The 23,049-nt window shown below is 35.8% G+C and overlaps 4 protein-coding genes across 4 annotated transcripts; 2 read left to right on the top strand and 2 right to left on the bottom strand.

Annotated features, from left to right (window-relative positions):
• Positions 1–973: 973 nt before the first annotated feature.
• LOC104894088 (protein RKD1) lies at positions 974–2,380 on the top strand. The gene is made up of 2 exons (XM_010680254.4): positions 974–1,399; positions 1,975–2,380. Exons 1-2 carry the CDS (start codon positions 974–976, stop codon positions 2,290–2,292), a joined length of 744 nt encoding a protein of 247 aa, XP_010678556.3. The 3' UTR covers positions 2,293–2,380.
• Positions 2,381–10,823: 8,443 nt separating this feature from the next.
• LOC104894046 (cycloeucalenol cycloisomerase) lies at positions 10,824–14,965 on the bottom strand. The gene is made up of 8 exons (XM_010680214.3): positions 14,771–14,965; positions 14,519–14,664; positions 13,231–13,314; positions 13,017–13,058; positions 12,078–12,188; positions 11,797–11,988; positions 11,288–11,385; positions 10,824–11,165 (listed from the first exon to the last, which is right to left on the bottom strand). Exons 1-8 carry the CDS (start codon positions 14,775–14,777, stop codon positions 10,991–10,993), a joined length of 855 nt encoding a protein of 284 aa, XP_010678516.1. The 5' UTR covers positions 14,778–14,965; the 3' UTR covers positions 10,824–10,990.
• Positions 14,966–18,698: 3,733 nt separating this feature from the next.
• On the top strand, positions 18,699–21,347 carry LOC104894045 (pentatricopeptide repeat-containing protein At3g47530). Its single transcript, XM_010680213.4, has one exon. It carries the CDS (start codon positions 18,784–18,786, stop codon positions 20,713–20,715), a length of 1,932 nt encoding a protein of 643 aa, XP_010678515.1. The 5' UTR covers positions 18,699–18,783; the 3' UTR covers positions 20,716–21,347.
• Positions 21,348–21,608: 261 nt separating this feature from the next.
• Positions 21,609–22,913, bottom strand: LOC104894044 (malate dehydrogenase, chloroplastic). Its single transcript, XM_057395195.1, has one exon. The coding sequence runs from the start codon at positions 22,911–22,913 to the stop codon at positions 21,675–21,677; it is 1,239 nt and encodes a 412-aa protein (XP_057251178.1). The 3' UTR covers positions 21,609–21,674.
• Positions 22,914–23,049: the final 136 nt, after the last annotated feature.

The raw sequence follows: 23,049 nt of genomic DNA, 5'->3' as shown, positions 1-23,049 counted from the left end.
GTCGTGTACTTACTGTTATTTGAGTTCACAAATAATAATTTCTCTTTAGTACTCGTATTTTTTTTGTCTTTTCCTTGTTTGTACTAAAAATTAAAAACTTCTTAGGACTTCCACATGGATATATATTTTTTTTTTGATATATTCATTTACTAAATTATTTTTTATTTTGGTTGAAGTAGATATAATACTCCGTTTGATTGGCAACATGAGTTTCCATTAGAAGGGAGCACCATTGATGCAATTCCTTTAACGGAATGCTTTCCTAATGATCCTACTTTTCCATTCTATTCATCAATGGATATGGTGTCAAGCTTCTCAATCTCACATGTTATTGAAGGTTAGCTTCATTTTGTTTTATTTACTCTAAATTATAAGTTAATTAATTACTTTATCAGTACATTATTCCACACTTAATAGTCACATGAAATGGTGTTAGACAGATATAATCAATCATGAACTTCTTTAAATTAAGTTATGGGGGACGCGGGTTCGATAAAAGTAGTTGTTGTCAAATTAATCATGTTATATTCTTAATTATATGTGATACAAATCATAGTTTATAATAGCTATAAATAAAGGTTTGTAATATAAAGCTTCCTATATGTAGTATATGAAGTATATTACTAAGGCATAATCATTAGGGTTGATTGTTTTATCATTGGATTACATAAACTACATAAATGTTCTGTAACATTGAATTTCTCAAGCATGGTTTTGTGTATATGATATTGTATAATAACATTAAAAATTATCAAAACAGAAGGTTTGATTTTAATATAAAAATAGACTTATAATCACTAAATGGATTGAACTAGTCACTGAAAGAAATTATCCTAGTCACTATTGGGCTAATTCTCTTTTTAATATTGGACTTACCATTGCATAATTTTGATTTAAAAGTAGACAGTCTCTTACAAGACAAAATCTAATAACATTTCAAGCATGGATTAACTATAAAAATGGTGATTATCAAATGTTTGGTATGCACCATGCAGATAATAACACCTTATATGGTGGCTATGGAAATGGGTTTGAGGGGTTGCATGATCTTGAGCTAGAGAAAGCAGCACCGCCGCCACCGCCGCCGCCATTAATGTTGTGCCATGATGATTCTGATCATATAAAGGATGATCTCCTGGAAAACAAGAATACTGAGGCATCATCTGAAACTGAAGAGAGAGGAGTTGATAATGACAACAACAACAATAGTAATAATAATATTTCTAAGGCACTTACAAAGGAAATAATTAGCCAATATTTCTACATGCCAATAACAAGGGCAGCTAAAGAACTTAACGTTGGCTTAACATTGCTCAAGAAACGGTGCAGAGAGTTGGGCATCCAAAGATGGCCTCATAGGAAGCTCATGAGTCTCCAAACTTTAATCAAGAATGTGCAGGTAATTATTCTTAATGAGGTAATTTAATCACGTTTATTACATTAATTGTATCTAAAATAATTTAAGATGAACGGATTATCATGGGATTTTACATTAAATATACACTTAAAATTATAGTGCTTACTCCAGTGACTATAGAAATGGATACAAATAGTGAAATTATGAAAAAATTTACCGCCTCCTTTGTGTTACTAAAGTATAATTAGGACATGTTATTCACTTTTACACATATAAGAACTTTAGTTAAATTATATATGAGTTATAAGAGCCAACAGAACTTGTAGGTGCTGTTTTCTTACACATATAAGAACTTTATTTAAATTAGAGGGAGTATTTTTTGTTGCTAGGTTGGATTCCACTAAACATTAATGTCGTATCTTTAGTGAGTATTTTCTCCATCGCGTTTAAATGTGTCTAATGCATTAACGGAACGTTAAGGTATCCAATACATGTAAACCGTAGTTTAAAAGTGCATTTTCTTTGAAACTAGTTGTCACATTACTACTTTGGTTGAAACTTGAAAGTTCATTATACTTGTGTCAATAATAATCATGAATATGAATGTATACATACAGGAATTGGAAAAGGGAGGAGATAAAAATGAAACAAAGCTCCGAGAAGCAATACAAATACTAGAGCAAGAAAAGAAGTTGATGGAAGAAATGCCCGACCTACAACTTGAAACTAGAACAAAGAGGCTTAGGCAAGCTTGCTTTAAGGCTAACTACAAGAAAAGAAAGCTTATCAACAACTTGAATTATGATAAAAGTCCTCAATCTTCTTCTTCTTCAGCTAGCACATCCATTGATACCACTAATTATGGGATTACTAAGGGTGCTGAATATGGAGATGGTTTTATGGATGTCATGAATTTTTCTTTGTTTTGCTCATGATTTACTTTTTTCTTTCTTAAGGTGATAAAACATAATTTTAGAGGGGATATACATATTTAAATCCATGAAATATTGTCTGGTTGTTAGTTTGTCCACGTGGTAGAGTATCTTGAAAAACGTCTTTTAAATATATTATTATATATTACACCAACAATATAAGAAAGGGTGTTTGGTTAGGGAATTAAGAAAGGGAAAGACAACTGAAATTTCATTTTTCATTAGTGATTTGGTTTGTTGGAATGTTTTTTTTATTTAATTATAAAAAATCATGCAATACAAAAATTAATATCATGTACATTTGAGATAGTGTTGGAAATTTGGTTTTCAGCTAGCATTAGATGGATTGTGCTGCATTCTTCTTCCTTCCTCACTTGTCATTATCTTAAATCGTCATAAATCAATTAGTTAGGATTTTCCTAGTTTGTTATTGTTGTCTTTTGGTATCTATTGTTGTTTCGTCCACTTTGGTGACCTACTGACCTCTTAGAGCACTGCTGTTGCAGCTTGACTCCCATGAGGGAACTTAACCAAAGAGACTTTAAAGCCTTAAATTTTTTTTTTATAAGGAGAGAAAAAAGTAGGCTAGTCTCTAATAAAGATCAATCTAACACATTCTTTCGGATGATAGAGAGAAACACAGGATCATGAACTTTAAACCAATTATGAGAAAGCCGAACCTAGTGACCTCGTGAGCCAAAAAATTCGCAGCTTGATTTGACTCACGAAAACAGTGAATGACATAAATAGAAGCAAATGCCCTACAATCCATCCTTGCATCAGAAACAATATTGTTAATTTTCCAAGAAACCTTCCAGACATTCTTCAGGGAGTTAATAACCACAGGTTATCTCCCTCAACAACCAAATTCTATACCGACCGACAGGCGACAGTGCAACCTTAATCCCTCCCTTCACCCCCAGGCTTCTTCAAATAGAACGTAAGCCAAATGGTGGAGACTCACAGCTCCCTTCATCACTATGGATCCCACATGATCTACAATGATACAACCATAAGCAGAATCGCCACTACTCACCTTGGAACCATCAAAGTTCAGTTTATAAACACCCTGATTAGGTTTAGTCCACCACACTTCTTGATTCTTACTACTAGGCAACTTAGAGGTATGAATAGAGAGGTTATCTTCTACATTATTCGCATGATCCCAATCCTTTAAAAACCTAATAGTTGACGCAACAACTCTGGAGAGAACTAACCCTTCTTTCATAAACACAACTTTGTTACGAGCAAACCAAATATGCTACGAAATGATGAAAATTTTGCAGATGTCGTTATGATTAAACTCCTCTATCAACCTAGCTATATTATCACTTAAAGACACATTATTGTTTACAACAGGAATTGGATCGGAGGCCAACCACCCAAATCATGTAGACAACTAAAACATTATGCACAAAAGAACAATCATGAAAAAGATGAAACCCATCCTCCTTATGAAAGTTACAAAATATACATTCTTGAGTGAGAAAACATGACTTTTTTGAAGTCGATCTTTAGTAGGCAAACCATCTAAATAAATTTCCAAATGAAGAATCGGATCTTAGGGGGGACATTCATCTTCCATAACCATTCAAATTTAACTTTAGGGGGAAAATGAATCCCACACCATTGGATGAGCTTTGCTCCTGATTAAACCGAATACTCACCATGAAAAGTAAGACCCCAAATCATTTTATCATGCATTCAAGCCGTCGGAATAAATAAGCTTTGAATTCCCAAAGCTACATTGTGGGGTACTAATTTTTGAAAATCTAACAACAACCATTGCTTGTCAGTTGAGCTAAAATAACTATCCTTGAGGGAAGGATCCGGATGGTCAGAAGAAGACATATCAGCAAGAGGATGAGCATAAATCCAAATCAAACCATAACGGTCCATCACTTATCTGTCACCTAATACCTTTGCTAAAAGTAGCATGGAGAGACATTAATTTCCTCCATTGCCAAGACGCTGACGGGGGTGTGAGTCCATAAATTATCTTGTTTCAGATACTTACGATTGGCCACAGCAATCCAAATATTCTCTGGGTTATCGACAATACACTAGAGTAATTTTAGTTGACGAGCAATATTATTAACACTAGCTGTTCTAATTCCAAAACCTCCACAAGGCTTGCATATTTTATCCCATCCAATAAAGATTTGGACTGGAACTATTCACATCTTTATTCCAAAAAAAATCCTATTAATTTTATTAAGACTAGAAATATCTGTAGCTGGAAGAAGAAAACTCTGCATTTGAAAGTTTGTCTTCAAAGATAAATTAGATTGGACGAGAATTGTTCTACCAACTTGAAAAAGAGAATTAGCTTTCCACTTTGACAATTGCTCTTGAGAATTAGCCACTACTTCTTCAAAAGTATCTTTAGTAACTATTTCTCTGAAAGGCATCCTAAATATTTTCCCAAAGAGAGGGAATTATCCCTCTTCAGAATATTTTTAAAGATTACAAAATCTTGCTCTAAAATATTCGAAGTACATTGGAATGCTGATTTATGATAATTAGCTAATTGGCCAGACATTCTGCAATATTCATCCAGAATATCCCTTATAAGATGACACAAATCTGAATTAGCTTTTGCAAACAACAACGTATCATTCGCAAATGTTAAGAAAGGAATTTTAATACCCGGCCTACCAATTTTGACAGCCAAATCCTTTGAGCCAAAGAAGCTTTGTTGGTGGACTTTTCTGGCCAGTAATTCAGCACACAAAATAAAAAGATAAGGAGATAAAGGATCACCTTGTCTCAAGCCGCTAGAAGGATTAAATTGACTTCCTGTAATCTCATCAACTAGAACTGAGACAGAGACTATAGATACAACTATGGATCCATTCAATTGATTTTTCATGCATGAAAACCCAATTTTTTTAGAGCGGTGATCACAAATTTCCATTCTAATCTATCATAGGCTTTTTCCATATCTAATTTAATAGCTAACCAACCCTTTTTCCCATCTTTGTTTTTGAAAGAATGGTAAGCTTCATGTGCTAACAAAATATTATCTTGAATTATCCTTTCCGAAATGAAGGCTCCTTGCAACAGATAAATGATGTTGCCCAAAGTGACTTTTAACCTATTAGTGAGAACTTTACCAATCACTTTATAAATGGTAGAACAGAGACTAATTGGTCTAAAGTTATTTGCTGTTTTCGGGTTTTCAATTTTAGGAATTAGAGTAATGAAAGTATGGTTAATCTCCGATAACATCTTTCCCCGAATGGAAGAAAGCTTTAATCACTCTCACCACTGAGTTAGCAACTAAGCTCCAATATTTCTAAAAGAAATGCGGATGAAAGCCATCAGGATCGGGGGTTTTATCCGTGGCTAAATCAAACACTGCACTTTTAATTTCTTTAGAAAATATTTCCTTAATTAAGTCCAAATTTTCTTGACGAGAAATAATAGGTGAAATAAGATCAAAGTCCAATGTTTCATCGAAATAATATTTCAAGTAAATCTTAAAATGAAATCTTTTATTATTTCTTCTTTAATTTGCACCGAATTGGTTACTATAAGCCTATTACTAGATTTAAACAATTTAATCATTGAGCGGTTTTTCTTAATAGTTGCACAAGTATGATAACATGAGGTATTAGAATCACCTTTAAGCCAAAAGTTGTCTTTACTTTTTTTGTTTCCAATAGTTAACTTGATAGGAAAATAAATCACTGTCTTTAATTTTCTAAGCGCACTTGTCTTGCAATAATCTCATCATTGTTAGGGTTTAGAATCAATTCATTTTGAACTTTTTCTAGTTTAGAGTCAATAATCTAAAGTTGTCTAAAAATATTAGCAAACTTATTGCAATTCCAATCTCTGGCTTTAACTTTTAGTAGTCGTAATTTTTTCGCTAGGCAAAACATGTGTAATCCTTGAAACTTACTACATCACGTTTTCTTAATAAGATTGTCAAAATGCTTGCGCATACACCACATTTTTTCAAAATGGAATGGAGGAGTTTTTTTAGAACTTGACATAACTATATCTAAAGAAACTTGACAATGGTCGGATGAAGTAAATATATGATTTTGTAATTTAGTACTAGGGAATAAGCTAAACCAACTTGGGCTGGCAATAGCTTTATCTAACCTTTCTAGAGTGTTATCAACACCCCTTTTTTCCGACGCCAAGTAAAATGTTGGTTAAAAAATTTAAGTTCTACACTATTCGTTGAAGAAAGAATATGAACAAATCTATCAAGTCTAGGGTAGGAGAATTGAGCACCACCTTTTTTTTTATCTTGTATGGAACTTAGTTCATTGAAATCGCCAATAATAAGAAACGACTCTTTACAGACTTAACATAAATTGTAATTTCATTCCACAACTCAGATTTTTCAGCACAAGGAATGAAACACCAGACTTCAACAAAGATAATTTAATTACAAGCTATAAATCTAGAAGCTAAATTAATAACTTTAAGAGTAAAAGGATTAACAACATCTTCCTTCCATAATAACCAAACACAACCATACAAACCCTGGGTAGGGAGAAATGCAAAAAAAATGGAAAACTAATCATTATAAGACAAGCAGCAGACGGAGGAGAACGGACTTAGTTTCACATACCATTACCATGTTTATGCTATTCACAGAACAAAAAAAACTTAACTTCTTCTAAAGCATTTTTTCTTTTACACCCCCTTATATTCCAATAATCCAAAAACATTAAATCATGATTTTAATCCCAAAAAACAACCCCCTAAAAGGTCAAACTTATGCTTTTGATCTCTTCAATCATCCTCATTGTTCCCCTTTCCTTCTCTTAGAAGCACTAGAGAAGGAGTGGGTTCCATAAAAGGCTCTTAGCTTGCTCAACCCCATAGCACCAATGTACCTAATGATAGAGCTTTAAGACTCAACTGAATGAAATGAATTCTCAGGTTGAGTGTGAAACTCAGTTAGAGATTTATCATCATATTGCATTATTATAGTTGCATTGTCAACTCTAGATTCATAAAAAGGAAGCAACACCATAATTATGTTTAGCAAAATCAAGCAAAGGACCAAACTGATTACCTTGAAGCATCTCATTTGGGTAAACAACTTGCAGAAGGACTGGGGACATGTCATTGGACACTGGGGGAGCAGAAGCCATTCTTACACCCTCACCTCCCTCGAAGTAGCTTGAAAACAAGCATCAAAAAGGGAAAATTGATGTTTACTCGCACTCATTTCAATCTCATCAGCAGAGTCACTTACCTCCACATGTTCTGGACCAGCAACATATAACACAGCCTGACCTTTCCCATTACCATATACAGGCACAACAACTTTAGAAGTAGAAGCATTCACATTCTCTTTAAACACAATGCCAGACTCTCTTTTCTTAACAAACAAAGAAGCAAACTTGTTATGGTTCACAGAAGATTGAATCAAAAATTTCTTTTTAGAAGAGGTTCTTGGTACTCACTTAGGCTTAGCTTGCACCACAATGACCTCCTCAGTCTTGGTCCCAAGCTTATTCTGCCTAGTAGCCAGAGAAAGAGCTTCAACTAAGCACTTTTGCTTAGGGTTTTTCAGCAAGGAGACATTTATTTCTTTCTTAGGAGCATGAAATAAAGGGCACGTATGAATAGCACGGTCCTCAGATCCATAAAAAGAACAACCAGTTGAAAATCCTCATACCAGACATTATAACCACAAACTTTCCCACCAGCGCGGATCAATTCAACATACTCAAGTAAAGGTTTAGTGATATCAACTTGCACACTTGCTCTAGCAAACCTAATTTCGTTTCTAAGCAAAGAATTGGAATCAAGCTTGACTAAAACACCAAAATTATTAGCAGCAAACAAGTTGGAGATGGATTCAAATTTAAGTGATTAAGTGGAAAATGTAGGGATGCGAACCCAGAGATCAACCCACTTGATCTCTTCAAGAAATGGGTCAAAATTAGGTCTCCAAGATTGAAGGACAAATAACTCACATTGGATATGCCAAGGTCTTTTTTACCAAACCAAATAAAGATCATTAGGGTTCGCAAATCTTAGTAAAATCCAGTGATTTTCCAGTTCCAAATATTCTATATCACTTTTAATAAGTTTCCACTCAGCTTTAGTATGAGAGACAATAGTACGAACATCTAAGCTTCACCAAGCATCTTACCTATAAGGCAAGACTTTGAAAGTTCTTCAATATCTTTCTGGACCTGAGATAAGTCATCAACAACAACTGACTCAGGGAATGCGACATCAATAGGAGGATCAAGCTAACAGTCAGCAAGAACATCAGCAGTAGCATTCTTAGCTGGGCTCTCAAGGCCAACAACACAAGTAAGAACATTAGCAACACCAGAACTAGAGCTATTTTCTCCCTGGTTATTACCAACCCATAAAATAACATCTTTAAAATTCATTGAGGAAAATTAGGGACACTCACACCGACACAAAATTGAAAATGAAAATACCAAGAGATAAAATAAACAAGCAAGAGGATAAAGGGAATGATAATTGTGCAGAAGCAACTAAACTTCAAACTTCTTTTATAGCAAAAATAAATCACACGAGCTGAAATAAGGGCTAACCACAAACATTCTTTACCTTTGATACTTACCATCGCCATAAATGCTAGGTTTTCGAACCGAGGTAACTCTCTGCAAAATTGATTAACACCACACCAATAAAGGAAGAGATTTATGGAGAAAATCTCACTGAAATTGAAAGACACCATGCCAAATTCACCTACTCTCTCACACCTCACTCGAAAACAGTGCCACTCATTAAATGAAGAGAGAGAAATTGCCCAATTAAAACCCCCAAATTGCGAAGGGAAGCCTAGCACAAAAGAGATTAATTGGAGAAACTGGAGAAATTTATGGGATCCAACCTGGAAATCAACTCTCAGCAAGCAAACTACAAGCTTTAATTGAGAACTAATCTATAATCATAAGATATAGTCGAATCATTACATCTAAAAAAGTCGACTTTACCAGCTATAAACCAGAAGAAGGTAAACCAAACCCAACAAGATAACATAATTGTACTTTGATAATGACGAGATAAGCTTGCCACAGAGCTCTTAAAGAATTTGCAGGGGATGGAATTTATTTGGGCTATCTGGATCAGATTTTTCGGGAATTCTAGGGTTTCATGGGGTTTCAATTAGGGCTTTTTCCCTCTTTAATTTTTTTCTCTTTCTCTTTCTAGCTTTCTCTCTCATAATTTCTAACTTGTGTCGATGTCCTTTGATTTCATAGCATGTATTACTATCCCAAAGATACATTATTCCTCTCCTAAAAGTAATACATACTATCACATAAAAGTCCATCGATATGTTACTTGCAATATTACATCAACCAAATATGAATTGAATATTTTTGGAGATCGTACGAATCATGCGTAAGCTAACTAGTCAAAATAAACACGTTCTAAGGAATCATGGTTTCTATAAAGATTCAAAGGTGAGGTAGTCTACCCATTTCTTAAAGTTTTACTCGCAAGTCGCAATTGGCCGGAAAGGCAGGGAATCCTGAAATCTTTTCCTATACAAGTACAAGCACTCAACATTTTTTTACTATCTCTTACCTTTGACATCTTCACATCAATGAAAATACGTTTCTTTCACCAAGTACCCCTAAGTTTTCAAATACACGAGGTACCCCTAAGTTTCATAATAATACACTCAAATGCCCATAACGACGTTAAACACCGTTAGTCATTAACCCGGCCTAACCCTAACACGAAACCCTAACCTTCTCACCACCCCTCCACCACCCTCCCCCCACCCTCCCAACACCCCTACAACCCCCTCCCCCACCCTAACAACCCCGTCGAGAACTCGGAACACCACCCTCCGTCACGAGCCCATAACCCCACCCGCCATCGTGAGCCCATAATCCTACCCCCCGTCGCGAGCCTAGAACATCCTAGTCGCGAGCCCCCCCCCCCTCGATTTCGGAACAGTCCCCTCTCCCCCCACGCACCCCACCCCTTCTCATCGACGAATCTGAGCACCCCTTCGTTTCTTGTGTCAGATAGATAAGCGGTCTAAGCGCCGACAAGTCGAATCGAGGGTTGTGTGGGTGGGGGGAGGGGTAGGGCTACGTGGAGGGTGGGGGAGGGGGGTTGGGGTGGTGTGGGAGGAGGGTCTGCTTGGGTGGTGGGGAGGGGGGGTTGCTGGGATGGTGGGAGGGTGGGGGAGCGGTAGTGAGGGTTACATTTAGGATTTAGGGTTAGAGGTAGGGGTTAGGATTAGGGAATTAATTAATTTTAAAATAGAAAATTAGGATTAATGACTAATAGTGGTTAATGTCGTGAGTCATTAAAGACATTTGAATGTATTATTACAAAATTTAGGAGTACCTGATGTATTTTGAAAAATTGGGAGTAACTCGTGAATTTTTTGAAAACTCGGAGATACTTGGTGAAAAAACCGATGAAAATAATGTCATGAGAAATGACACAAAATCACTCTCCTGTCTTTTATTCTTCCATAGTGATCTTTCGCCTGCTCCCTTGGTAAAACTAAGGATACAGACATACAGTACTTTAAATTTGGCTAGTAAGGAAAGTAAAAGTGAAAAATGTTCACTATAATTAAAAATGTTTTTACAAAATGGCCAAATTTTGGTTAAAAAAAAATAATATCTGAAAATATCCTACTGGTACAACCATTCTCTCCTGCTTGTTTGACACTAAAGTTCTCCCCAAAAGAAATACCTCAAATTGACGTAACATGCTATGAAAGCCAAGGCATCCCAGCTTGAGCACACTGCTTGCTCTCAGGGAGTGGAACTATTGGTCCCAAGAAAATGCGCCATAAATCTAGAATAACTGTGACAAGCATTGCAGCACCCAGAGCATCAACGGCAACCCTTGCTAAGTCCCACTTGTCGCTCGGTTTCTCATCAATTCTGAAATAGCAGAATGACAGAGTAGAAGATATAAAATCAAGTATGGAAGTAGATATGGTGAAAATCATATATATTGGTGCAAGGTAAAGGCAATATGTGATAGTCTTCCTGCGTACACTCACCTCAAAAACATTGGGAAGCTTACGATGAAGTAAATTGCATAAAACAAGCAACCAACTTTGTACATGGCATCTCGATCTACAAATTCATAATACGGAAACTGCACATGTAAATTAAAACATCAGTTAGTATTTTACACTTACAGCATGAAGGAATATTTACACATCTCAGAGACACACACATGACTCTAGCAGGATACTAGATGATTAATCAGAGATTGATCTAATAAATGCATTGTATGAAGGTATCGCAAAAGGCAGTCTTATACATCATGATTTCAGTGAGGATTCGTTTCTTTTACGAAGTTTATAGAGGTCTCAATATATACCATCTTACAGATTATTCTGGAGTAGCAGTTATAAACAAGGCAAACTTGAGGACATATTCAAGAACCATGTGAGCTGGCTCAGTTCAGTAGACTACCAAAAATAATATACAAAGATAATGCAAAAGAAGATGCACAAAATCAATGGTGTCACAATTATAATGGCTTCAGAAAGATTCAACATACGTTTGCAATTGCGATAGTCTCCAAGTAAGCAATAAAATACGAGAGCGCTAGTATCCATGCACCCTCCATCAACCACCGAATTTTCTCAGGTAAATCAGCAAGGGCATAGCGCAATCTACGAAGTGTCATGTTTGAAGCAACGTGGTAGAATAAAAAACAAACATGAGTTAGCAGGAAAGTTGTGTGTGGGACCTACAACAAGCAACAAAGATCAGCAACAAAGAAAGGGTAACTGAACAAATTTTAGGGCAAGGTGACACTATTAATTAATTGAGGCTCACATCATTCATCTTCCATGATGGGAAGGTATACGAAGCTCCTAAGACTTTGAAGAAATAGTGGGTCCAAAAGTAATTACCCACGTAACTGAAGATTACAATCCAGATACTAGCCTGCCAACATGAAAAATTACAGCATTGGATGTTACATGCTGGAGAGCTCAGTTAGAAATGACTGGTTGCTTAAAGAATTCAATTCAAAATAAACAGCCACAAGAACTACATGAGAACCATAGTAGCGGACTTAAATATAGATATGCAATATCAATTAAAATCCATTAACTAATAGGAGGACTAATTTGAGCTTACACCATATGTTTAAAATATACCCTTGTGGGATGATTTTCTGAAATATACGAAATTGGTGAGTGCTCCGTAAATCAATAACAAAGAGGTTCTAGGAGTACTTTAGCAAATTTATAGTCCACTTCTGAAAATTACTAGTAGTAATATCATATTACTAAAGCAAAGTTGCTATTGAAGATGCATTCGTAACCCCATTAGACAATTCTGCCAAGATGCGTAGGATGCTCAAATATTGTTGTAAGGTCCCAACAAGCTATCTAGATCTCCATTGGACATACATAGAAAACAAGATTTAAAGCAACAAACAGTATTCTCCGAAAATAGAATATTTAGCGATGATATAGAACATATATACAACCCTGTCCAAACAAGTCTAATGACAGATAGATCAGATGTTCCAATAACTTTGTATTGAGAAACCTCATTTTCCCATGAAAAATCAAAGTGCCAGAAATTCTAATACATGTATCCTTGTTTTGATGCTAACTAACAAACAATCGATGATTCAACACTTGAGCTTTTTATTTGTGTTTGATCTTGTGTCTGTTCTACATCAGTGAGCTAATAGCATCTTATTTTAAAAGGAATAAAGTATAAGCTTTCACCATGAAAAAGAATTCGTAAAAAAAGACCAACCTTCACCCAATAACGATCCTTCAATGGAGTGTCTTTATCAGCCTGTAATAGTATATAAAAACACTTGAACTTAGATATATGAACAGACTCACGTAATCTTATTATAATGAAGGGTTTAGGCAATGGAGGGAAAAGAAGCCAAATATCGACTAAGAAATCTTGATCAATGGAGATGATTATGGAAACTGAAAAAAGACGAAATTGAATATATTACCTTCCCAACAAAGAGCATTGGTATAACAAATGATGGTACAGCTGAAATCATAGCCAATAGCAAGTACTCCAGCTCTTTGAAGTTCTGTCCATTAGCATAGTGCATTGGATCAGACTAAGCATTCCACCCTCACAACTTGAACAAATTCTCAAATGAGACAGTATTAATATTTATCTTAAAGTGGCCCCTTTATATTTACGCTACTTTCCAAACGACCCCTTTAGCTCGAATATTAAGGTACGACAATCTTTATATACAAGTACATAATTTATGAAATTCTCATAATTCTCTTGTAATTATATATGATGGTCAAAAGTGTTAGTAAATCATAACATACAACAATACCAAATATTACAATACTTTTTCCGTTCTTTTATAATTGCAAACTTCCCTTGTTTGGAAGTTTCACATTAATTGCAAGTACATTTCTTTATTTGGTAATATCTTCCCTCTATCACTCTCCTATCACATAGGTCCCACTTTTTATCTCTCTCTATCTCTATCCAATCTCCTCTTCACATTACTTTCTTATAAAATGTGTCTAGATATAACAACGCCTAGATAGTGCACACGCTTATACGTAGAGCAAGATGCGTATATGTACATGCTAACAAGCCAAATAAATATATCTCTATTATATAAGCCAAGGGGAGCTATGATGTCCCCAATAAAATGTCTTTTTTATCCTTAGCTAAATATATATTTAATTGGATATTCAGATTTTGTATAATTATATCCTTTCCTAATTTAAAGATGGGTCAAAAATTCCAATAGTAAACTAAATAAGCATTAAACACGTAACTTGACATAATGAGAAAAATGGTTACTCAATAAAAAATATTACAAAATTAATTTAACTACAAAACTTTACATCTAAATGTTTATCTCAATTTCTAAAAACTTTAGAGATTATAGTAATTTGTATAACAATAATTATAAATCACGCTTCTATGATTATATTTTGATAAAATTTATTAAGAATATATCCAAAAAATCGACGCACGCATGGCGTGCATAGAAGTCTGGTGTACATCTATGTTGTTACATGTTTTATTGGTCTTTGTTCATAATCTAGTTCATCATGTGTATGGTTCTCATCTTACGGATGTGTTTATGTACTAATTTGGGAAGATGTAATGTTGCAATTGAAAAAAACAGAGAAAGAATTCAACTTTTAATTTAAATCAACAAAGCCACCAAAATTTATGGGTATAATTACCAAAAAAGAACAAAAAAATGGAGATTAGAGAAATGTTGGAAACGGAGAAAGAGATGTAAAAAGAAAAACCTCGTATAATTTGAAGGGGACGACAATGCCGAGGCAGAGAGTAAGCCAGAAAGGAGTATACAGGAGGAAGAACAACTCCGCCCATCTCTTGCTTGGATTTTGAGCCAACCATTTACTCGTTTTTGACTGATTTGAACCACGTTTACCTGTAATTGTAATTTACCCAGAAAACATAAACACAATTCAAACTGAAATTCATCACATTTTTGAAGAAAATCGGAACCAAGAAATCAATAAAGTGGGGAAAATTACCTGCCATTTTACTCGGTCACTTGATATTGAGATGGGGTTTAGTTTCTTATGGAATCTAGATTGTTTACTTTGGGTACTACTTCAACTGTGATTGTTATTGGAACAATTTGGGTGATGGGTCAGTATTATATGTTTGTTTTTTCGGAATTCTATATTGTGATTCACTGATTTGTGACCATGTCGTGCGGGTGTTAACGTTATACAAGTAGGGACAAATGACCCATAAATTTCGGACATATAAATACATACCTCTCTATAGTAAGGCCCTATTCTTATGGACTTATTTTTAAGTTTAGTTTAGTTTAATTTGATTCAGTTCGTTTTTTCTTTGCAATTCAATTTCTCTTAGTTCAGTTCAGTTTCTCTCGGTCCAAAAGAACGGGACCTAAGTCAGTAACATACTACCTCTATTTTACACTGCATGCACTAATTCTATATGACACACAAATCAACGATGAGGATAGAGAGGGGTTGAGGCATGCACTAATGCTATAATGACACACAAACTAACGATGAGGACAGGGGGGTGCTGTGATAACATCTCAAACGCATGTAATTATGTTTTAGAAGAGAAGATATGTTGTGAAACATCCGAAAGAGGAAGTGTTGCATGTATTGTGAAACATCCAAAAGTGAAAGAATGGTTCATGTATTATATAACAGAGGTAGTATTAAGTAAGATTTTTCGTGTAAATTTATAATACTCCATTTGTTCCAAAAATGTTGCTACATTTGCTTTTTCACAATTTACGAGATGCAACTTTAAACACCAATATCTTGAGTTATATATGTGGAAAAAAGTATAAAAATTATATATTTGGAAAATATAAACTGGGACGAATTAAATAAGATCCAACATGACTATGTTTTTTCTTATGTATATTAACTAAAAGACAGTCAAAGTTACCAAGTGAATAGTGCCAAAGGTCAAAATGTAGCAATATTTTTGGAACAAAGGGAGTAATATACTATTATATTGACTAAGGGTGCGTTCTTTTCAACTTATTGGCCCTGAACTTATTTGAACTTATCTGAACTAAACTTATTGAACCTGAACTGAACTTATTGGAACTTATTAAACCTGATTGGACCTGATTCAACTTATTGGACCTGATTGAACCTGATTCGAGCTTATTGGACCTGATTGAAACTTATTAGACCTTATTGGCTCTAATTGAAACTTATTAGACTTTATTGGACCTGATTGAAACTTATTAGACCTTATTGGACCTGATTGAAAATGAAAACATCGATAAAAATGTGTTTGAAATTTGAATGTAGGAAAGTAATGCATAAATAAGTATCTTGTGCTAATAATTGTCAGAAGTTGCCAAATTTGAGCTATTTTTTTAACGCACCAAGTTCGTGTTAATAGTTGTAGTCGAGCCAACATTTGTGTCATTGAGTGCAATTTTCATGTAGTTTTTCTATTAGGTGAAAGTATTGGGTCAGACCGTCTGACCCAATACCTTCCGTCGGACGGGCTGAGCCCATCAAAACGCGCGGGCTTTTTTAAAAAGTATGTTTCATGGCTGGACCAATAGTTGCCATCAAGATATTTAATCTTCACAGTCACGTTGCTTCTAAGAGTTTCATGACTGAATGTGGGGTCCTTCATAGTATCCGACATCGAAAGTTAAAAGAGAAAACATGGAGAAGAAGAAAGATGAAGACATGGAAGAAGATCATGGAGATGCCAGACCTGAGAAGAAAAAGAAGAAAGAGAAGCGCACGTTAATGGCAAGAACAACTCCAATTACCAAGATCTCTTCACCGGAAAAGCTGCCGTTGTTTGGTTTCTTTGGCATCTTCTTTTTCTTTTTTTTGATAATTTCAAGATCTTTAACCCAGTACATCAAAGAGGAGAAAAGAAGACTAGAGCCAAGCCAGAAAATCAGATCTTCTTTGGCATCTTCTTCCCATTTATTCTTTCAGTTGGTATTTTCCATTTTCAGTTGGACTATTTTCCATTTTCAATTGGACTATTTTCCATTTTCAGTTGAACTTTGTTTTGTTTCAGTTGGACTTTTTTTTCGTAATATGTATACCAACTGAAACAAATAATGGACCAACTGAAACATAAAATGGACCAACTGAAAGAAATAATAGGCCAACTGAAAGAAATAATGGACTACCTGAAAAAAAATGAAGACTACCTGAAAAAAATGAAGACTACCTGAAAAAAAATGAAGACTACCTGAAAAAGAATAAAGACCAACTGAAACCCAAAGTAAGTCTAACTGAAGCACAAAAACCAACTGAAAAAAAGAAGACTAACTGAAAACAAAATGAAGACTACCTAAAAAAAAATGAAGACTACCTGAAAAAAAATGAAGAGTACCTGAAAAAAATAAAGACCAACTGAAACCCAAATAAGTCTAACTGAAGCACAAGTGCTTCTAACTGAAGTCGTCGGACGAGTCCGACACAATACGTTCTCTTCTATTAGACATAGTATGTTACAAAAACAAATGCTACTTCAAGTTTAGCCTAACCCAATAAGCCACATAGCTAATGAGTTTGAGCAATTATTTGTTGATAGCTATTATAGACATGTCAAACAAGTTGGTCCGATTAGGTTGAGTTCAAATAGTTTCGTATTTGAATCGTTAATATGTTTCATACCGTCTTGGTTAAATTTCATCTCGACTCCATCAAGAAAACATGATTAACTGTCAATTCTTGCTGTATTCTAGAACGATATGTTCCTTTCAATAAATTTTACACCAATGTATGATAATAGTGCTAAGTTTTTTTTTTTTTTTTATATATATATATAAAAAGAACTTGAATGAATCAAATTATACAAAAACTTATTGTGCATCAAAAATCATATGATATAATCAGTTTTCATTTGATATAGTCGTTTTTGTATGATATAATCGCTTTTTATATAGTCAATTTTTATATGATATAGTCAATTTTCCGATATGTTCAATTTTCGTATGATATAATCGTTTTTTAAAATATAGTTAGTTGTGTGTGATAAAGTCAGTTTGAAACCGATGCTCCCAAGAGTTTTGTAAGTTATACTCCTTTTGTTTCTTTAAACTGCTATAATTTCCTCTTTAGTCCATTTATTTTATTCGTTACACTTCTCCTCTTTCCTTATAAGGTAATTATCATAATTTTCTATTATTTTACCTCCTATACCCCACCTCCCACTTTCTTAATCAACAACTTTTCTCTCGTCTTTTACATTTCCCAAAACCAAACATTCTCTTTTTGTACTTCCTTCTTTCTTTTTTTTTGCACTATTGCCTTGGTCTGCCCCCAAAAAGAAGTGTAACATTCAAAAAAAATCGGAGGGAGTATGTAATACCATTTTGGCCCACTAACGATTATCCCTAGAACTGCTGTAGGTTTGGATTAGTGCGGTTTAGGATGTAACCCAAACCAAAACGCACTAAACCAACCCAAACCAACCCAAATCGGACTACGCAAAACGGTTTGATGCGGTGCGATTTAACCATACTTTCCTCCACAATATAAGTTTTATAATCTAAGAATTGAAAAAAAAATGGTACAAAAGTTGGTGATAAACCAAAACATAATTCTCTAAAACTAGATGATAAGTGCAAAGAGTCCAAATAAAATAAAAAAGAATTCGCAATTCACATGCTTCTATTAGCCGTTGAAGTTAGAAGACACAAAAAACAATAAACATTATGTAAAAAAAGAAAAACAAACAATAAACAAAGGAGAGAAAAAAAAAAGGCACGCAAGCCTCACCACAAAAATAAAATTGCTATTTACGGTGTGATTTTGATATACAAAAATTCAAATCCAACCCAAATTACAAACCGCGATTCACTTGAAATCACAATTTTGAAACTGCAAACCAACCAAAACACAAAAAAAAAACAATTTAAGTTATGGTTTGATACGGTACGGACCGCACTCTAAACCACCTTAATTATCCCTTCGAGAGACAAGATTTATACGTCTGCAATTTTAGGCGCGAGAAAGTATAGAGTGGACTATCCAGTATCCAACTATCCACCAATTCCTCTATGAACCCAACTTCCTTCCTCCGTCGCCCCTGTTCTTCCACCTCCATTTTCTCCTCTCCTCGTCTCTTCTCCTCCTCCTCCTCCTCTTCTCTCTCTCTCCTCAACAATACCTCTGCAACTCTTCCCAACTTTATTACTGAGAAACCCACCTCACAACAACTTCATCAATGGCAGAAAACCCCCGATAGACCGTTCCTGAAAAGAGAACGTTTGTTTTCTCTTTTACAATCTTCTTCTCTTTATACCCATTTCCTTCAACTTCATGCCCAATTCATCCGTACCCATTTCATCCAACATCCTCGTCTCTCTCTTAAATTCCTTACTCGAGCTCTAAGAATATGTCCTCATAATATTGATTATCTATATCGCATTTTTACCCAGATATTAATGCCTAATCTTTCGCATTATAATACCATGATTAGGGCATTTTATTGCTCTGATTTTCCGAGTGATGGGATTAAATTTTATCGGATGATGAATCAGGAAGGGGTTATTTCGGATCATTTGACCTTGTCGTTTTGTCTTGATTGTTGTACTAAAGATTATGCTTTGATTGAGGGGATGCAGATTCATGGTAGGATTTTGGTTGATGGGTATGTGAGAGATTGTGTTTTGATGACTTCTTTGATGCATTTGTATTCGCTTTGTGGGCGATATGGTGATGCGTGTAAGGTGTTTGATGATATGCCTCACAGAGATACTGTTGCTTATAATGCGTTGATTTCTTGTTTTATGAATAATAAGAGGACTAGAGATGCTCTGCCTGTGTTTGAATCTATGCAGACCCTGGGAAATGATTGTAGACCTGATGATGTTACTTGCTTGCTATTGCTTCAGGCTTGTGGTGATTTAGGCGCACTAGATTTTGGTAGGAATGTTGGGGATTACATGGAGAAACATGGTTATGGTGAACTGTTGTGGCTAAATAATGCTCTCCTTACTATGTGTTCAAGATGTGGGAGTGTGGATGAAGCATATCGAATTTTTGAGAGAATGCCTGCCAAGGACATGGTCTCGTGGACTGCGATGATATTAGCTTTTGGGGTGAATGGATATGGGAAGCGTGCCATTGAAATGTTTTGGGAAATGCATAGAATGGGGATCTCTCCTGATGATAAGGCTATTACAGCGGTTTTAGTAGCCTGCAGTCACAGTGGATCTTTTGATGAGGGTTTATTATTTTTTGAGAAGATGACTCAGGAGTTTGGGATACTGCCAAATATCCATCACTATGGGTGTGTGGCTGACATATTAGGACGTGTTGGTTCACTTAATCAAGCATATGATCTTATTATGTCAATGGAAGCAAAGTCGGATGTGAAAATTTGGAGGACCTTGCTCACAGCTTGCAGAATACATAAGAATTTTGGTCTTGCAGAGAGGGTGATTGAACATATAGTGGAACTTAAGGCGCAAGAGGCAGGGGATTATCTTCTGTTGTTGAATACTTATTCTTCAAATGGCAGATGGGATAAAGTGAAAGATCTGAGGAAATTCATGAAAGAAAAAGGAATCTTAACAATCCGTGGCTTTAGTACAATTGAACTAAAAGGAATGGTGCATGAATTTGTTGCCGACAATGTCTCGCATCCACGCAAAAATGAGATATATAAAATGCTCAGTGAAATCTTGCAACAGCTGAAGATTGCTGGATATGTGCCTGAAGCATCATCAGAATTACATGACATATATGTAACAGAAAAGGAAACTGGTGTTTCTTATCATAGTGAAAAACTAGCCATGGCTTTTGGGGTCCTGTCCACCCCGCCTACCACAACAATTAGAGTGGCCAATAATGTTCGGATTTGTGGTGATTGCCATAACTTTGCCAAGTTTCTTTCTTCTGTTTATAATAGGAAAGTAATAATCCGTGATCGAAATAGGATTCATCATTTTCGAGAAGGAAAATGCTCCTGTGATGACTGCTGGTAGTTGTTGGGAATGTTCAAATGTTAATTTTATAGCTGATTATAAGTTCGACCAGTTTTAATGACTTAGAGCTGCTTGGTTGGCACCCTTTGGACCAAGGAAGGAAAAAGCATGGTCTATCCCTTCTTTTGATACCTGGTTGGTATCTGATTATCTGGCGAGGCTTCTGCTTCGGATTGAATTTAGTTGTCTGTGGACAAGGCATGCTACAGATAGAAGGTTAGGCCAAAGATTGACATGGAATACCAAGAGTGCAAGGTTCTTAAGTGTATCTATATGAGCTTCAGGTGTTCCTTAATTTTTTTGAATTCGAGAGCTCCACAAATCAAATTGATATTGAAGCTGTATGATAACACAAAAGGTGTATGAAATTTATAATTTACTTCGTGAATCAGTTAAAAACCTTGAAGTCCAATATCTTGATGATGATACTTTGAACACCCAGCAAGCTGCTTCAGTTTTGGAAACTGCAACTTAAGAGCTGAGCTACTGAGTACTACTTTACTAGTGTATAATGTTTCAGATTACAGCCAACATAGTGAAAGAAACAAATTTCTTCTGCAGATGTATACAGTTTAGGCTTAGCTGTGTTATTTCTTGGACTATTTGTCAATCAAGTCTAGTATACTTTTTTTTTTCTTTTGCCATACACTCCAGAAGAGAATTTAAATGGATTCATCAGCTGTTTGCGTTTTTCGTGACTTATAAAAATGTACTCTGGATATTTCCAATGTGCAGTTTTTGATTTAAGTTGAAAAGAGTGTTTCCGATCTTTCAGTGTGGCATAGTAGCCACTAAATCTTCCATCAGAAGATGGCCTTTCCAACTTCAACAGGGACTGGAAAACTGAACAAATTATTGTTAATAAAGAGATCAAGCTTCTTACCATATAAGCGTCACAGAAGGTTCAACTGTAGCATGTTTTATTTACTACTCTTGACTCTTTAAGAATTAGTATGAATTTATGCAGCCACAGGTTGTTTGTGGACAAAAGCCACCCCTTTATCTATACTAGCCTTGAGTTCAGGCTTCAGAGCCTCTAATGCCTTGGTCTCATACTCGGTCAATCCCTGCAAGTCAGAGGAAATAAATGCCTCAACGCCTTTCTTACCAAGCTTAACTCGTGAGGCAAAGAAAGGAAGTTCAGTCAAAGTCGACTCCACATAAGCACACTCATAAACATCTGCATCTCCATCCAAAGCCCTCAGAGATGACTCCACAAATCGTGCAGCAGCATATGCCATAGACAGCGTAGCAGAACCTTCCCCAGCCTTGGCCTCCACCACTTCTGTTCCTGCGTTTTGGATCCTCAGAGTCAGTTTGTCCACTTCCTCATCGGTAAAACTCACTGATGGCCTCGTTTTCGACAAGAGGGGCAATATGGTGATTCCAGCATGCCCTCCCACCACAGGGACATCAACATCAATCAGCTTCAAGTTTTTCTTCAGAGCAACAAATGTGTTTGCTCTTACAACATCCAACGTGGTAACTCCAAAGAGCTTCTTTGGGTCATAAACCCCCTTTTGCTTCAGCAGTTCTGCTGCAATGGGAACCATGGAGTTCACCGGGTTAGTTATGATATGGATGAACGCTTCAGGGCAGCTGTCAGCAACAGTCTCGATCAAACTCTTGACAATATTGGCATTTGTGCTGAAGAGGTCATCCCGAGTCATACCAGGCTTTCTTGGGACCCCTGCTGGAATAACAACAACATCCACACCCCTTAAGGAGTCGGCTAGCTCAGAAGTGCCAGTAAAACCCAGTACTTGAGCTGGTGTGTTGCAGTGACTGAGATCTGCAGTAATTCCTTTCACGTTGGCTATATCATAAAGATGTATGTCTGAAACTAAAGGAGACATTTTAATCAGAAGTGAGAGAGGCTGTCCAATCCCTCCTGCAGCACCAAGGATAGCCACTTTATAACACGATGCTTGAGGGTTTAAGCGATATTGAGAAATTTGACTGCAATTTTGGGTTCTTGATGCAAAAGTTTGTTGTAGAGCTGCATTACTTTCCGTCCCTAGGAAAGAGGTTTCTGATTCACAAGTTATATCAGCAACAGCCTTCAGGCCACTGTAACCTCTGAGAAAGTATTGGGATCTCAGAGTTAGAGTTCTCGACTTAATCTGATGGGGAAGTTTGGTTTTCGGGTTGACATACGGGGAGCCAATCGAATAGGTAAATGCTGCTTTTGCTGCCATTATGGAGTCCTACAGAACAGAGATAATCCGCATATTGGTAGGATTTTAGAAGCTGAATCAATCAAGCATGGAATTACAGACTTTTGTGGAAACTGTCAACTACATCAGATAACCCTGTTGCTAATGGTACTTTTGT

Source organism: Beta vulgaris, chromosome 5 (genome assembly GCF_026745355.1).
Source record: "Beta vulgaris subsp. vulgaris cultivar EL10 chromosome 5, EL10.2, whole genome shotgun sequence".
Taxonomy (NCBI): domain Eukaryota; kingdom Viridiplantae; phylum Streptophyta; class Magnoliopsida; order Caryophyllales; family Amaranthaceae; genus Beta; species Beta vulgaris.
The sequence above is the reverse complement of the archived record's forward strand: the minus strand, read 5'-3'. Positions and strand labels throughout refer to the sequence as shown.